This window comes from Grammomys surdaster, unplaced genomic scaffold (assembly GCF_004785775.1).
Source record: "Grammomys surdaster isolate TR1022 unplaced genomic scaffold, NIH_TR_1.0 125878, whole genome shotgun sequence".
Lineage (NCBI taxonomy): Eukaryota > Metazoa > Chordata > Mammalia > Rodentia > Muridae > Grammomys > Grammomys surdaster.
Genome location: NW_021620703.1, coordinates 2,843,922 through 2,861,139, shown reverse-complemented (window position 1 = coordinate 2,861,139; position 17,218 = coordinate 2,843,922). Strand labels below are relative to the sequence as shown.

Genomic DNA, 17,218 nt, shown 5'->3' with positions numbered 1-17,218 from the left:
AGAGAGAGAGAGAGAGAGAGAGAGAGAGAGAGAGAGAGAGAGAGAGAAGAAAACAAACTATCACAGCCATCTTGACTGGCATTTTTGACGTTGCAGAATGCTGGAGAAAAGTACCCAGCTAATCTAAACGCAATGCTGTTGTTTTCTTTGTAATTCTGTAGAGCTTCCTATTGTGTATGTTTTGTTTCATGTTTCCTAGTCCATAGTTTATACCCTTTTCAGTTTCCCATTCAAACTGGTGATTTATTCTGATACATTCATCCTTAAAAGCAATTGGATGGTATCAGAAACTTATTGTTCACCATAAGTAAAATTATACTTAGGTTGACTTAGAAAGATTTTCAATTATATTCACTTTGGGAATCTATAAATATATAGGCTATAGTGATTTTTTTTTCTTGACGGTTAAAGTACTACTGGAGAGATGCCCATTGAAGCCAAACTAGAAAATTCTAAGTCAATCAGCTAATTAGATGGAAATTCCTTTGTTCCCCTTTCCCTGATATATTTATTTAATTTTTGTTGTTTTTTTTAATTTTTATTACATACAATATATCTTGATAATGTTCTTTCCACTTGCAAACTCCACTCAGATTCTCCACACCCCACTACCCATTCAACTTCATGTCCTCTAACTTCATGTTCTCTCTCTCTCTCTCTCTCTCTCTCTCTCTCTCTCTCTCTCTCTCTCTCTCTCACACACACACACACACACACACACACACACACACACACACACAGAGAGAGAGAGAGAGAGAGAGAGAGAGAGAGAGAGAGAGAGATTGAGAGAGAACATGGAGTTCATTTTGAGTTTCTCAACTACTCCTGGGTATGGGGCCTATCTTGGAGTGTGGATCATATATCAAGACACAGTAACTCTTGGTTGAGTAAACTGATTTTACATTCCCAGCATATCATTTGCAAATACCTTTTTGATTAGGCCTCCACTTGGTGTTCACTTCCCCTTGTCACTTTGTGGATTTTTTTTTCTGGTTTGAACATCGCAGGTCTTACGCATGAAATAACAATCTCTGAGTTCATGAGTGTGTCAGTCCTGCTGTGTCTGGAAGATGCTGTTTCCTTGGAGACCTCCACCACCTCTGGGTTCTACTATATTTCTGCCTCTTTTCCCCATTGATTCTGGAGCCTTCAGGGGAGGAGGTTGATAAAGACTTCCCATTTAGGACTGAATGCTTCAAAGTTCCTCACTGTCTGCACAAGTGTCCATTGTGGTACTTGCTATCAGATATTATCTACTGTAAGAAGAAACTTCTCTGATGAGGCTTGAGTGAAGGAATGATCTTTGTGGGTAGCAGAAAACCTTTAGGAAAAAAACTCATTGCTATGTCTCTTTAGCAGGATATTAGTAATACGTTTTCTTGGATAGGGTTTCTGTTGCTGAGATGAAGCACCATGACTAAAAAAGAAAGTTGGGGAGAAAATGATTTATTTGACTTACACTTCCATATTGCTGTTCATTATTGAAGGAAGTCAGGACAGGAACTCAAACAGAGCAGGAACTTCGAGGCAGAAACTAATTCAGATGCCATGGAGGAGTGCTACTTACTGCCTTCCTCCCTATAGTTTGCTTAGCCTGCTTTCTTATAGAACCCACGACCCCATGCTCAGGGTTGGCACCACTCATAATGGGATGGGCCCTCCCCCATCAATTACCAACTAATAGCATGCCCACAGACTTTCGGATAGCCTGATCTTTTAGAGGCTTATCCTCAGTTAAGGCTTCTTCATTTCGGATAACTTTAGCATGTGTCAAGTTAGCATGAAACTAGTCAGAACATATGTTTTCCTTTAGATCCATAATCTATCTACACTTAGGTTTAGGGACATTTTAGCAGTGTTGAGTAGAGGTTCTTTATTTCCATAACATGTGTGCCAGTATTTGCACTGTTATATCTTCCAGATAGGTTTCTGTTGTAGGTTGCAGCGTTTGCAGTTAGGTGAGATGATGATTGCTTCTCTCTTCTAGTAGCACCATGAATGCTAGTATGTAGAGGTGAAGCTACCAATCGCAATAGGGCATAAGCTTGATTTCTCCACATTCTATTACATAAGTAAGTATGTCTTCAGCAGTAGGACATTACCGTCAGGTTAACCAACAGCCTTGTCAATACCCTGTGGTGTTCAGGAGGGTCTCTGGGATCCTTTTGATAAACTACTCAGCAAGATGTAATTCGTTCCTGGCACTGGAAGCTTTACTCAGGGGCATAGGATGTCTGGATGAGGTATTGTCTCCTCCATTATGATTCTCTTTAAGTTTCTTTCATATATGTATATAAATTAGGAGGCTTAAAGGATACTAGGTTCTCATACGGTTTACAAAAGACCTTAGCTGTTAGTTGTCCTTCCTTATATTCCCCCATTTACCCCTCACTCTTATTCCTCTGCCTAATAATCCTCTTAGTCGAGTTCCTTTTTTTCTCTCTATAACACTACACTTTATTTCCCTTTCCTAGGAATATACCTTCCTGCCCCATGGACCCTTGCAACTCCATAACCTTATATTATTCAGCTATTCAGTTATTCAGTTATTCAGTCTGAAACAATCATATCAAAAGCATAAAAGCCAATATCCAAATATAAATGAAAATATGCAGTTTTTCCTTTTTGGTCATCTTGGTTGCTTCACTCTGGGTGATGGTTCCTAGTTCCATTTATATACATGCAAACTTCAAATTTTCATTTTTCATAACAGCTGAATGATATTCTCTTGTTACCACATTTTATCATTGCCTGTTTATCAGTTGGTAGACACCTGGGTACTTTCTAATTTATGAGTATTATAATATAACAGCAACGAACCTGGGTAAAGAAGTGTCTGTAGTAAGATATAGAGTTGTGTTATGTGTATATGCCAGAGTGGTAAAGCTGAATCTTGTGATAGACTGGTCTTCAGCTTTTTGAAGAAGTTCCACACTGATTCCCAACAGCCATGAGCGAAAGTTCCCCCTTTCCCACATTGTCACCAGTATGTGCTGTTATTTTTCTTTAATCGATCTTGACCATTTTCCCTAGGGTAAGATCAACTCTCAATGAAGATTTAACTTGCATAGCCCTGATGGCCATTTTTAGAATGTTTTTATTTTCATCTTGTGGGATCTCTGTTTAGTTCTATACTGTAGTTTTTAGTTGGATTATTTACTTTCTTCTTTCTTGCTTTTTTCTTTAGTTTCTTTGTGATAGTAACACTCTATCAGATGTATAACTGACAAAGATTTTTTTCCCATTCTGTAGCTTGCCACTTTACTCAACTGACTGTGTGCGTTAGTGTGGAGAGGTATTATGCTTCAGGGGTTTCCACTTATTCTACATTGGTCTTAATTTCTGTGTTGTTCATGTTTTGTTCAGAAAGCTCTTTATGCATTTGGAGTTTGGTGTGAGGTGATAGATATGGAACTATTTTCATTGTCACCTATACATCTACCTTAATTGGTAACCAATTACTAATTAACCAGTACTAATTGTTAAAGATACTGTCTTTTCTCCAGAATGTATTTTTGGCTTTGTCAAGAAAAAAAAATGTGTCAATAGGTTTGTGTAATTAATTTTAGCTTTTCAATCCAAATCAGTTGATCAGTGCATCTGATTTTTTTATGCCAATAGCATGCTGGTTTTTATTACTGTAGCTCTGGAAACAAATTTCAAATCTGAGACGATGATACTCCCAGCATTTCTTTTAATAACCTGTATTGTTTTTGCACCAGGATCTAGGCACCTGGAGTTAGCATGTTTGACATAGTTCTTGAAGTAGATATCTGCTCTTGTCTTTGTTGGCTGGATGTTCAGTTCATTGCTAGCTGTCGCACACTATGGGTCCAATCAATGTATGACAGCTGTGGGGTCTCTGATTCCCAGCCAAGAAAAGTGGCTGTGTGGACCCTGGTTGATAATGGTTCTACAGTTCCTTGGGGAGTCACAAAGGATGCAGAGAGGATAAAAGGAATGTCTAAAGGGGATGTGGGAGGACCCTGAGTCCCACCAAAAGGCCTACTCTTTGGGGGATATTGGTGGGCTGGGACAAGGGACTGCAGCAGTTAGATGGCAGTGGGTTTAAGAGTAAATGTAGAGAGGTTTAAATGGAAGATGTGAAAGATAATAAAGATCACTTACCTTAGTCCTAATAAGTATGGAGTCTGTGGGTCCCTTGTGAAGAGCTATCTTCAGTGTCCACAGGCACACACAAATAAACTAAATTATTTTAAAATCAACATATTTCATTTTTCTTAATATTTAAGGAAACCAAAACCATGCTTTTCTTCCATTTGTGTGGTTTTTAGTTTTTAATATGACAATCTATTATATAAATATTTATGTATCAGAGTAGGATAGATAGATTATGAGCTGTGTAACTATCAGACCTGGATTTAGATTCCCAGGTCCATTTAACAGCCATAAACACTGTGCAATTTACTTGCCTCAAGTTTCAGCTCATCAGCTAATGAACTAGAAGGAAGGCTGTTGAGACTCTATAAAGTACGAGAGATCAATGACTAATACACACAGAGTGATAGGTTTAATTGTTTCCTATGACAGTTATAGTCTTGAAAATATGGTAGCTGGGAGAAAACATGTTCTGTCTCACCTTCCAATATTTACTGACCTATAACCTCCGTCAGACTGTATGGTGGATTGCAATTAGGAAGCAGAATCTTTGCGTGCAGAGAAGAGCTTAATATTTAGCAGGCAATATTTTCTTCTAGATGATCTGAGCTACCGCTGGCTTCTAAATGAATTTCCCGTATTTATCACAATGGATAAGCGAAGATTTGTGTCTCAGACCAATGGCAATCTGTACATCGCAAATGTTGAGTCTTCTGATAGGGGCAACTACTCCTGCTTTGTGTCCAGTCCTTCTATTACAAAAAGTGTGTTCAGCAAGTTTATACCCCTCATCCCAATACCTGAACGTAAGTATTTTATCTGTTACACTGAGTTTTGCAAAGTTATCTGTTTATAGTACATTTATACTAATGATTTGGTGTCTTCATGGGCCAGACAGCATACAGTGTATGCTGGGTAGAAGACTTAGTCTTAAGCTTTTGAAGTTGATTTTTATATTTAATAAGATGAGCCTAAAATGGTTAAGTTCATACTCATTGCTTCTACCTTAGAAAGGATATGGAGGGGTCAATTCATTAGTTCAGGGCCCCTAAAGAATTACAATGGAAATGTCTGGAATCTTCTTTTTGTTTCATAACCATCTGTACTTGATAGTAAACTTGAAATGAGTCTAAATATTTAGAGCACAATGAAACAAAAAATGATCACATAATTAGAAAAAATCTGATTTAGAAGAACTATTTACATGGTACAAATAAACATAAAAAATTGACACACCTGCTTTAACTAATGAGTATACATTGCTGTGACCTGTGCGGAGGGTCCTATCCCACCTCCATTTTTATTTTTATTTTTCAATTTGCCATAACTTTTTAACAAGCACCCTGCTTGTGGTGCACTCCAGTCACATCACAGGACACCTGCTTCTCCCATCGCAGCCACTGGGATTCCCTCTACTTCTTGTGAGGAACTGGTCACATAATTGGCTCATTCCTAGCCTCACTATTCCACAAGGTCACACGTGTCCTCCCTAGAGGGGCCTTGATTACCTTTCCTGCTCTGCCTCACAGACATGCTTCCCCCTGTGTCTTCTACACATTCTTCTACTTCCTGTCTCAGTGATAGATAGGTTTCCATGCAGCCAATCCTCATGTGCTCTGGCTCATATCTCATCTGAATCAGGGTGTCTCTCTATCACTCATTGCATTGTTTTTCTATGTTTAGTACCCTGTCCCCTCACTCCTCATGTTCTTCCCTATTCCATGAAGGCCATTTGGAATAATCATAGGAAATTCATATTTGTTCAGTCAAAGGCAGTTTTTAGCCCCCATTCCTTTTGGTATTTAACACTCACCTGCTTATCAAAGGCTCTCTTTTCTTTCTGCAAGGCTCACCTTCCTCCTCTGGAAAGACTCACACAGCCCTAAGTACCAGATGTTCCTCTTTTTCCTTTCTCTCTCCACTTGTTTCTAGATCTTCCCACTAAAATACACATTTTTTTGTTAGTGGTCATGTAAGTGGATTTAAATTCACATATCTCATTTTCTCTTGTGTTCAGGCTTTAGTTTTTCCTACATCCTGGACTTGTCCCACAGAACTCTCAAGGATGTTAACTAAAGTGTTCAGGACACTTCCATTGCCTTCCCACAAGCCTCCCTTCTCCCTACTCCCTTCAGCCCACGTGGCTGTATGTGTTTGTGCTTTCTAACAAGTAGCATTTGCATTGACCAATTCTCCCCTTCCTCTGATGTTCAGAACAGCTAACCCTGTGGCTTGTAATTAATTATGTAAGCCACTGGGGAGTTCTGAGAAAAACATGAAATGCAGATTCTGATACCAGAAGTCTTAAAATGCCCATCAGGGTTTCACCTTAGGCTAAAGGTAAGCTCTATATTCTTACCAAACCCCACTGGTATTTATTTATTCCTTGACAAAATTGATCTCAAAACTCTAACACTGTGTTCTTGGGCCCTCTGCATCATGCTTTGAGATGATCTGTGGGTCGTATATTTTAACATCATTGTATTGTCATTTGACTTCATTCATGCTTTCTCTAATTATCTGTACCATCTTAGAGATGTATCCTGAGATGGTTCAATTCAGTTTTGATTTTTTGCCCAAGATTTCCACATCCCCCCTGTAACTCTGAATTCTTTATTTGGTGACCACTCTTAGACTGGTTATTTTGTTACGCTTTTTATATTGTCATGGAATATTTATTACCTTTTTAGCAGTACATACTCATGTTTTGGTGGTTAATAATGCATTAATCCACTCGCATGTATTTTATCAGCGCACATTTTGTAACTGATGTGCTGAGCATCACAGGCAAGTCGTATCTGTAGCATAGCATTAGCACTGTCAGAATAAATGACTTCTCTCTGCCAACCCTCTTGCTCCATTTCTTTAGTTTCTGAGGATAAATCTTTGTCTTCTGTTTGCTTAATGTACTTCTTTCTTTCACTTTCTTCTCTTTCTTCCCTTTCATTTTTCATATTTTTATCTCTTCTTTTTCTACCACCTCGAGTGCCCCACAGCATTGGTCAAAGTATTTTACACGTATTTGAAGCTCCTTAATGACACCTTGAAATTCTGTAGCCAATTTAGTCTGATTAGTTAGCCAGTAGCCAAGTTAATCTGATTAGGTTTCATGATGTTCAATAAAGTTCATACTTGCACATATTGTGCATAGACAAATAAACCTACATATTGGGACAAAAACATACCTATGTATAAAAAAAAACCTTCCATACTGACATAGTACTACCCTACAAAGTTTTATGATGTGAAAAAAAGGGAAAATATTGTGAATAATAGATTATGGGTATTTGTGTCTTCATTTTGAAATATTAGGAACAACAAAGCCATATCCTGCTGATATTGTCGTGCAGTTCAAGGACATATACACCATGATGGGACAAAATGTGACTTTAGAGTGTTTCGCTCTTGGAAAGTAAGTATGCTTGTTATTTTTACTGGCATGTATAGAAACACAGCAGGCTTTATGCCTTTTCAGGATAACCAACTTAAGCGCTTCTTCTTTAATCAGTGTGGGTCTTGAGCTCTCATGTCTTCTCTCTCAAGCCCTGTTCCTGATATTCGGTGGCGGAAGGTGCTAGAACCAATGCCCAGCACTGCTGAGATAAGCACCTCAGGGGCTGTCCTCAAGATCTTCAACATCCAGCTAGAAGATGAAGGCCTTTACGAGTGTGAGGCTGAAAACATTAGGGGAAAGGACAAGCACCAGGCAAGAATTTATGTTCAAGGTAGATATTTTAATTCTTTATGAACACCACAAACGTCTTACTCAAAGACTTTTCCATACTTGAGAAAGAACTATCATAGAATGATTAATGGTTTTAAAAGCTGTGATGTATATTCTGTTATTCAGGTAGGTGAGATATTTACCTTATTTCTAATTAAGTTACAACTCTGAGTTATAGTCAATATAAACTTACACTTTTCATATTATAGTAATGGATTGATAGTTGTTGATAACTTTTTAAAAAGCTACTCATTTAATCTTCTATTATGCGCTATGTTTCAGTATCACTATTTATAGACGAACATGTACATTATGGTTTAAAGTTTGGGTTAATGGTTTGCAAAGCTTAACATGCCTCAGAAGTCCCTGAGGAGCTTGATAAAGTACTGGCTGTTGGGCCTCCCTTAGAATCTCTGACTAAGAAGGTTGCCGTGAGCTTCACAATGTATATTTCTAAAAAATCCCCAGGTGCTCATGTTACTGGAGCTAGTCCTGGTATTAGGAATCAGTTCTTCTTAATTTGAGAAAATTATTTCGATGCAAGTCTTTGACCCTCACCCATTGGAGCAAACTTACTAGAGAAACAGAAATTCTTTCCAGGCAACTCTTGGAATTTCAATTTTTTTCTTAAGATGTATTACATTTTGTTTGTGTGCACCAGTAGTTTGCCTCCATGTATGTATGTGTATTACATATATGCCTGATGCCTACCTCTGTAGGCTGGAGGAGGGCATTAGATTCCCCCGTACTGTAGGTACCAATACTTGTGAGTGTCATGTGCCTACTAAGAATTTAATACAGTCTTCTATAAGAACAGCAAGTGCGCTTAATCACTGAGTGATCTCTCTAGGCTCAGACTCTTGGAACTTCTTTAGGCTGGAGTTACCATTACAACTTTCTATATTATGAAATAAACAACTAGATTTCAATGAGATCATTCCAATTTTTTGTGTTCGCTTGTTTTGGTTTTGGTTTTTGAGACACAGTCTGTCTATATAGCCCGGGCTATCCTGCAATTTATTGTGTAGACCAGGCTGGCCTCGAACTCATGGCAATCCCCTTGCGTCTTCCTCCTGTGTTTTGCTTTGTTTTTAACTCTGGCTCGTGCTCTGCTTGCCTTCTCCTCATTTCTTCCAAAAATAGATTTTGATAGAGTCATTTGAACTCTAAGAATTGACTATTGTATCCAATCGGTTTCTCTCTTAATTCACTCCATTACTCCCCTTACACTGGCAGCTGTCTGCTGAAACCATTTTTGTAGAATCATTCAGAATGTCCATTGCTAAAGCAGATTTATTCTCAGTTGTGTCTAATTAGATCAGACTCCATTAGCAGTCACAGTTAATCCTCTCCTCTGTGTTTCATCCTCGGTGCTTAGCACCGGGATCCCACACTCCACACCTACGCCAAACTCTCATTTCCCTTTCAGCGTCCTCCTAACTCATACCATTCTAACACCAGGTGATCAGTGTCAGTAAGTGAATGTCTCTGTATCCCTGCATGATTTCAATGCTGCAAAATAAGTTTTTAAAATCCATACCGTTGGAGGTTGGATGTAAATATTTCCCCTGAACTTGAATACCCAATGCCTCAGTATTGTTAGCATGACACATATCAAGTGTATATGGAATGGCTTCTAATAGAGGAACAAAGTCCGTGGGCTCTGTGGACTCTTGAATGGCATTACCACTTTTATTCTGGGTCTAATGATTATAGATAAGGTTATTTCAATGCATTTAGAAAACTTCACTCCAGGTTCTCAGTAGAGTAAAAATTTGAACTGTCAAATACCTAATGCCTTAAAGAATCAAAGGGATGGAGTTACATTAAATGACCCATTCTTTATTTCTTCTTTACTATAAGACATCTTCAGCTTTATCTATAGCTCTAAGGAAACTTTCTTCAGAGCTACATAATGAAACTACATATACAATTCACCAAAAAGATTCAATTATTTATTCTTGCTATTATATTATGTATGGTCACATCCATGTGTCATCCTGAGACGCCAAGGCAGCAGAGTTACCATTAAAGTAAATTCTGTAAAAGATAAAACCTGTATTCAACTAACAGATTCGTCAGCATTCAGTTTCTAAAATTCTCCCCGTAAGTTACAAATAAATGATTAGTGGGAAAAAAAGCTAAATTAGATTTTATAGTACAAAGTATGCATAAAGAGACATCTGCTTATCCATGAATTAGTTTAATATTGATAGTCTGGATCTCTCACGAAATATTTTCTGATTTCTCATATGTGTATATAATTATATATACATATATGTAATATTTATAGTAATATGCACATGGTACTTTCCACAGATAATAAGTAAACTGCAAGATCTCATTTTCAATAAAAAGGAAATAAAATGAAGTGCTGCATGAAGACTTGTCTCTGTGTTTCCTTCCTTATTTTACACTAGTTACTTACATTTGTGTGGGCTGCTTAAATAACTAAAATATTGAACCACACTGATTTTTCATGTGGAAACATTATTTTTCCTTCGAGGTCATTTCTATCATTTTCTCATTTTCTACAACTGCCGAGTAGATAAAAATAAAAATGGACTGAAGTCCATTTCACTCAATCAGGTGTTTCCCCAGTGACAGCTGCTGCGTGGAAGTGAATTAAGTGTTCTGCTCACTTTTATACCTAGAGAGTAAGAAAGAAAGCTGCGTTAAGCAGATAGTGTGTAATACGGGGAATGGAAAAGATCCTAAATCTTAACCAGGAAAGGTAAAATACACACACACATACACACACACACAAACACAGAGAGAGAGAGAGAGAGAGAGACAGAGAGAGAGAGAGACAGAGACAGACAGAGAGAGATAGAGAAAGAGACACAGAGAGAGAGAGAGACAGAGAGAGAGAGACAGACACAGAGAGAGAGAGACAGACAGACAGACAGACATGTATCCAACAGAGAAATATATATATCATAATGCAAAATACATGTATCAATATATATTATATATATTATATATATAATCTCCAACAATGAATAGATAGATAGATAGATAGATAGATAGATAGATAGATAGATTATGGCTCAGCTTGCTATATATAATAGCAAATTGAGGAATAACTTTTGAAAAACCTCAATTTTCATATTGGTGTATCTAAGCGATTCAAGTTATAAGAGAAATATCAATTAATATTTTTCTTGAATTAGCCTTTAAATTTGTAGATAAAAAAATAACTGAGAGGGATGAAAAGATGCTTCAAACGTTCAAAGCACGTGCCGCTCTTTCACAAGACTGGAATTCAGTTTGCAGCCCCATGTCACATGCTCCAATTTCTGTAGCTCCAGTTCAGGGAAATCCAATCTGCTTTGGGGGCACCTACATGCACATGGTGCACAGAAACTCATGAAGGCACACATATACACATAAGTTAAATTAAGTACATCTAGAAGCACAATTTCTAGCTGAATTAGTTATAACAGTGTATGAATTTTATAGGATATAGACCTGTGCAAGTAGATACATAATACCGGATGTATCCTCCAGAATAAAGTTAACAAAATGCAAATTTTATTCTCCTGAGATTGCGTTGGTGATTGAAACACTTATATTGTCCCTCCTTTACAGCATTTCCTGAATGGGTAGAGCATATCAATGACACTGAGGTGGACATAGGCAGTGACCTCTACTGGCCTTGCATAGCCACAGGGAAACCCATTCCTACCATCAGGTGGCTGAAAAATGGATACGCGGTAAGTATGCTGAAGAGCCTGGCTGCGTGCTCAGTCACAAGATGGTCAGTAGAGTAAGGGTCCTTGGGCCCTGAAATACAAGGAAAACTTCCTTGAAAAACAAAGTGTCTTCCTTCACTTTCAACAGCATTCTGAAATCTCTTTACCTCTCTCTCTTTTTCCTTATTTTTCCTTTGTTCTACTGCCCCCTTCCTATTCAAACATCTCCACTGATATTGTCCCCTCTTTGCCACTGTTCCCCCGAACCCCACAGAAACAGAGGTAAGAAAGACGTGCTAAGTCCTATCCCAGCCTTGGTACAAGTGACAACAGTGAGTCCCTTCTCTACCTTCCCACTCTAATCTCCCAGCTGATCCAAAGGGGAAAAGGTGGACTCACGGCTCTGTAGGATGAATAAAACAAAAGCCACTGGGCATGGTAAGTGGGTTGGTCTTTTCCATGCCATGAACACCCCAGTGTGTGCATCGTAGGAGAGAATGAGGGTGTATGACCACAACATTCCTAGGTTAAGTGTTGACATAAAACTGAATGAAGAGTTTACATACTATGCATGTTCCTCAAACCCATGTTCTTTATTTTGCCCTTCAGTATCACAAAGGGGAACTGAGACTGTATGATGTGACTTTTGAAAATGCCGGGATGTACCAGTGCATAGCAGAAAATGCATACGGGTCCATTTATGCAAATGCAGAGCTCAAGATCCTGGGTCAGTATCCTTTCTGATTCCCGATCAATGTTTATCAAACAAACAACATGTGATAAGGCAAAGGGATATCCATAGCTTGCATTCAATTTCACTGTACTTTGATTAGATGCACAACACCAGTTGGTTATTTATTTATATTGTAAGTTCTCAAAATTCAGACTAAAGGAACAATGAAATAGGCAAGCAATGCTCAGCCTTCCTAATGCTGTAAGACTTTAATATCGTTCTTCATGTTATGGTGACCCTCAACCATAAAATTATTTTTGTTTCTAATCCATACCTGTAAGTACACTACTGTTATGAATTGTAATGTAAAAATCAGACATGCAGAATATCTGGTATGCAACCCACGTGCAGATTGAGAACCTCTGAATAGACTAAATATTTGCTGTAAAAATCATCTTCCTCAGAGGAGCAGCAAAGGCAGCAGCTCTTGGGGCTTCTTACAAGTGTGTAATCTCACCTACCATCAGTCCACTGAGCAGAGTAAGACCCTCAGATGATTTTGATAGGCATTTAAAGTTTAAGAATCACTAGACTAAATGATAAAGAAACATGTAACTGCCCGTTCTGCCCCACGTTTGGGTGCCACTTTGTCCCTGCCCAAGCTGCTGCTTCGGTCCTCAGGTCAGAGTCTAGCAAGAGAGAAAGTGGGGATGGAGGGGCAAGAGATGCACAAACATACAAGACAGAGGGTCTGATCAAGTCTCTCTTTATTGAAAGGAAATCCTGGGTATTTATACGCTTTACCACGTGCCTTGCCCTCGTGGACTAGCCGGGGAACACAGCTGAAGGCGCTTTGCCACGTGCCTAGTAGCCGTGGATACCACATGCACCTTGCAGTGTGGAGGCACTAAACAGCAAAACAAGATTTGTGAGAAAAACAAGATGTTTATCAGAGTGTGCTCAGCAGTTGTGGGCTGTTGAAAACAAGTCTCTTGTCAGGGTATATGGCCTGAGATGGCTGCAAAGATGATAGCCGCTTTCTGCTAGGAGTCGGCTCCCAACAGATACAGGTACAAATCAGCCTGAAAAATCAAACTTCCCCAGGAGAGGCAGGATGCAGAGGAATCATCATGTCTATTAAAAGCCCAGGTAACTAATAGCGGTAGACTGGACAGGAGAACTTGGAATGCAGAAGGTATGCTATCACTGGGGTTACCAGCTATGAGACTCTGTGTCATGACTTCATAACTAATATTCTGTGGTATGTGTGACTTGAAGATGAGCTTCAGCTATGATGTGTGCTGGTTAACCAATTGTTTGGATCTAGTACTCTTTTAGCTGTCTAAAGGTAGGTCATGAAGCCCTGGGTTGGTTTATCAAAGAGTGTATGCATTCAGTTAGTGTTTAATGAACAGGAATAGAAAGGTAAGTGGAATTCCATTATTAATTGAAAAGAGATTTCTGATTCAAATGTTAATTCTACCTGTTAACTACCTGTGGCGCCATAACCATAACAGAATTATATCAGTTTAATAGATTTCAATTCTTTTGTGAGTATGCCTTGAGTCATGCTGAATGGAATGGCGGTGAGCATGTGTAAGAATTTATAAATAGCATGTGTAGCATGTAGAGTTCTAGCCATCTTTTTCACTAATTCCCTTGAGGAATTAAAAATGAACAGTTGAATTCAAGATGCCTTTTAGATGAGTAAGTACATAATCTGATTAAAACTAAAGTTTGATCAAATAAAGTTATCAGCAATTGTCTATTTGAACTGAGCTCATGTTACTAAATTATTAGATAAAAATTTACATATGAAGTGTCTAATAAAGTACAACTCCAATATTTCTATTGATTATTAGTCAATGAAACATGCTATAATCCAGATGGAATGTTTGGATTTGCTAGCCAAAGGGAATAATAAAGATTTGTTTGTTTACCTTATAGCTTTAGCTCCAACTTTTGAATGGAATCCTATGAAGAAAAAGATCCTGGCTGCAAAAGGAGGACGAGTTATCATTGAGTGTAAGCCCAAGGCGGCACCCAAACCCAAGTTTTCGTGGAGCAAAGGGACAGAGTGGCTTGTCAACAGCAGCAGGTCAGGTCACATGGGGATATATCACTGACGTTCACCGGCTTCTGAGCTCTTACAATGTCATTGTGCTTAGTGTCCCTAAAACTCTGATGTCAGCTAAGCGCTTCCTCATCTAGTCACCAAGTTCAATTTCTGTTTAGTACTTTAACTCATTAACAGTTCAATATAAATAATCACTATGTAAGAGAATGTTCATGTGCCAGAATTTTTGAATGTTGTGATGTGTTTTCTATGTATATTATATATGTGTGTACATAATTAAATATTTGTAAGAGATAAATACAAATGTGAATTGTTGAAAATTGAGTCTGGACAATGGTTAAATATATTTTGTATTTTATTAATATTTTATTAATTTTGATATCAATCATGTTATTAATTATTTTATTAATAGTAATTATATGAACTTTAAAGTAATGAACATATTGCTTTAATGGTTGATATATTGAATATTTAATGACTAGAAACTATAAACATTATTTGGATGAATATAAGTATAAAAAGTAGTTCAACAAAGTAGGGACTCCTGTGCCTGCTTCCTGCCTGTTTCGTTTTCATACCATATGAAAAGTATATGATGGAATAAGTATAGGAATTACACAAGGCAGAAGCTTAATCATTTGTTGAAATAGAGAGTTATGTTTTACTCAGGGTTATATATACTACAATTTGTAAGATGACAGGGCAGTATTTAGCTTCAGTATCTGTAAACCTGATCAATGCCTTGCACGTACTGTTGCTGTGGATACAGCACCACTAGATGACAGGACCTTTAGGATTCTATTACAGTCTCATTGGGACTTATATGCAGTTATGTCACTAACTAAAATACAGCAACTGAAATGCTATTGTGTGATATAGGCCTTTGGGACCTTTGAATATGATGACAATTAATTTCAATGGTGTATGTTGGATGGTGTAACTAAAATTAGTATGGGTTTAGGAGAAATTATTAGAGGTTTTCCACTGTTACTTGACTGTAATTTTTATGTCTGTGCTGACAAAATAATTAAACAAGGAATGGGTAGTAGTAGTTTGACAAGACTTGAAGTGAAAGGAAGCATGGAATGGTAACATCTGTACCGTGAGAACATTTACAAAGAGCTGGGTGCCAAGATAGGATAGGCCACGTAAGAGTGGTATTTATTAGTGGCAATGTTTGGGAGGAAAATAGAGCCAGAGCCAGATAGAAATTGGAGAGCCATCGAGTGAGGCGGCGGTCTGATTAAAGCCACAGAGTGAAAGAAGGCAGAGAGATTTGGTTGAAGTGACTTGGATTCTGCACAGTTCTGAGAAAGACTGACAAGGGCCTAGGAGACTGCTTTGGCCAAAAGTGTCTCTAAGAAGAGCTTAGTGTCTGCAAGAACGTCTCTAGATGCCCAGTCAAGATGGCAACAGCTGGAACCTGTGGCCTTCACAAAACATGGTGGCCAGGTTCTTTGTGTAGGACATACAACAGAGGCTAATTATGTTTCTTCACATTTGGAGAAAGAGGCCTACCTGAAATGTGTCTTTCTTAAAGAGGGAAGAGTATAGACAAAACTTCTATAGGATACTAGCTATAGGATCTAGGAAAGTAAGAACTCACCCTTTTAGCAATTTGCCAAAACTGAGAAAGAACATTTGAAAAAAAGGCTAGAAAATTCAAGCATTTTATGCTGAAAAATATCTTACTAAGAAATGGTATAACGTATAATAATGCTAGCATATTTAATGCATGATATGATAATAGTGTATATTATTAAATGACTGACTTTTTATTTTTCTTAATTTCAATAGAATACTCATATGGGAAGATGGTAGCTTAGAAATCAATAATATTACAAGAAATGATGGAGGAATCTATACGTGCTTTGCAGAAAATAACAGAGGGAAAGCTAATAGCACTGGGACTCTGGTGATCACAAGTAAGGAATCCTTTGATACTTAGTCATGTTCTCTTTAAGTGTTAATGCTTATGTTTTATAGTATTACATATGTATGATTCAGATCTAAGCTTCCCAGTATAATCAACTCATTGATAAGTTCCCATTTCAGAGGTCTTCAGGACAAGGCTCTTCCTTGGAGTGTTGTTCCTGGAACTAGATATGAGAACATCCTATTCCTTTACAAAGAGCATCAAAATATTTTGGATTTTATTCCTTTTTAAAACCTTTTATTGAGTTTGTTCTTTCTTCAATTTCATATATGTGTGATGTCAATTCTGATTGTTATAACTACCACCTAATATCATTCCCACCCACCCGTTACCAGCTTTCTCTCTAAAAGTCCTCTTCTCTTTCTCATAACTTTGCATTGCCTATTAGTGATGGTGATCACGTTTGCCATTTTGTTAAGAGCTACTGAGTTTAATCCGTATTATCTGTGTGACTGTGGATTTGGAATCATACATTATGGGACATGGTGGACATCTCAGTGGGTACAAAACTTGACAATAGTGGTCCCTTCTTGAAATCTGCCAGAAGCCAATAATTACACAGGGAAAGGGTGGGCCTCATAATCTCAGGCTTGTGTAGCCTCATCAGAGACCACCACAGTTGCTATGAAGTCATGACTGCATTGGCTCTGCCATGCCCAGAAGACAGCACTTCACTGTACTTATACCTATTATTCTCCTAGCTTTATAAGGGGTACTATAACTATCCTGATTAGTGCTAAGCATTCAACTGCCTCTTACTTTCAACACTTTGAGACATCATGAACTTCTGTATGCACTGCCACCCATCGTGGAGATGTCTCTGATGCAAAGCTAGGAGTAGCATTTGTCTATAGGTATAAACATAAAAATGTAGAAGCAAGTTTAGTACCGTGACAACTTAGATAAATAATAGTATCTATCAAGTTTTCTCCTAAGGTCTAAGGCCTCCTAAGCGATGGGTTTTGGAGTAGGTTTATAGTAATAGGTTTGAAAT

General features: G+C 38.0%; 1 protein-coding gene across 2 annotated transcripts in view; it reads left to right on the top strand.

The window, feature by feature from the left end:
• Cntn1 (contactin 1) overlaps nt 1–17,218 on the top strand; it is a 123,570-nt gene that overhangs the window by 21,055 nt on the left and 85,297 nt on the right. For both annotated transcript variants that reach the window (XM_028752153.1, XM_028752154.1), the window contains exons 6-12: nt 4,719–4,925; nt 7,432–7,531; nt 7,663–7,844; nt 11,435–11,559; nt 12,148–12,265; nt 14,159–14,309; nt 16,086–16,213. In XM_028752153.1, coding sequence (XP_028607986.1) covers nt 4,719–4,925; nt 7,432–7,531; nt 7,663–7,844; nt 11,435–11,559; nt 12,148–12,265; nt 14,159–14,309; nt 16,086–16,213 — 1,011 coding nt within the window. The remainder of the gene's footprint in view (nt 1–4,718; nt 4,926–7,431; nt 7,532–7,662; nt 7,845–11,434; nt 11,560–12,147; nt 12,266–14,158; nt 14,310–16,085; nt 16,214–17,218) is intronic.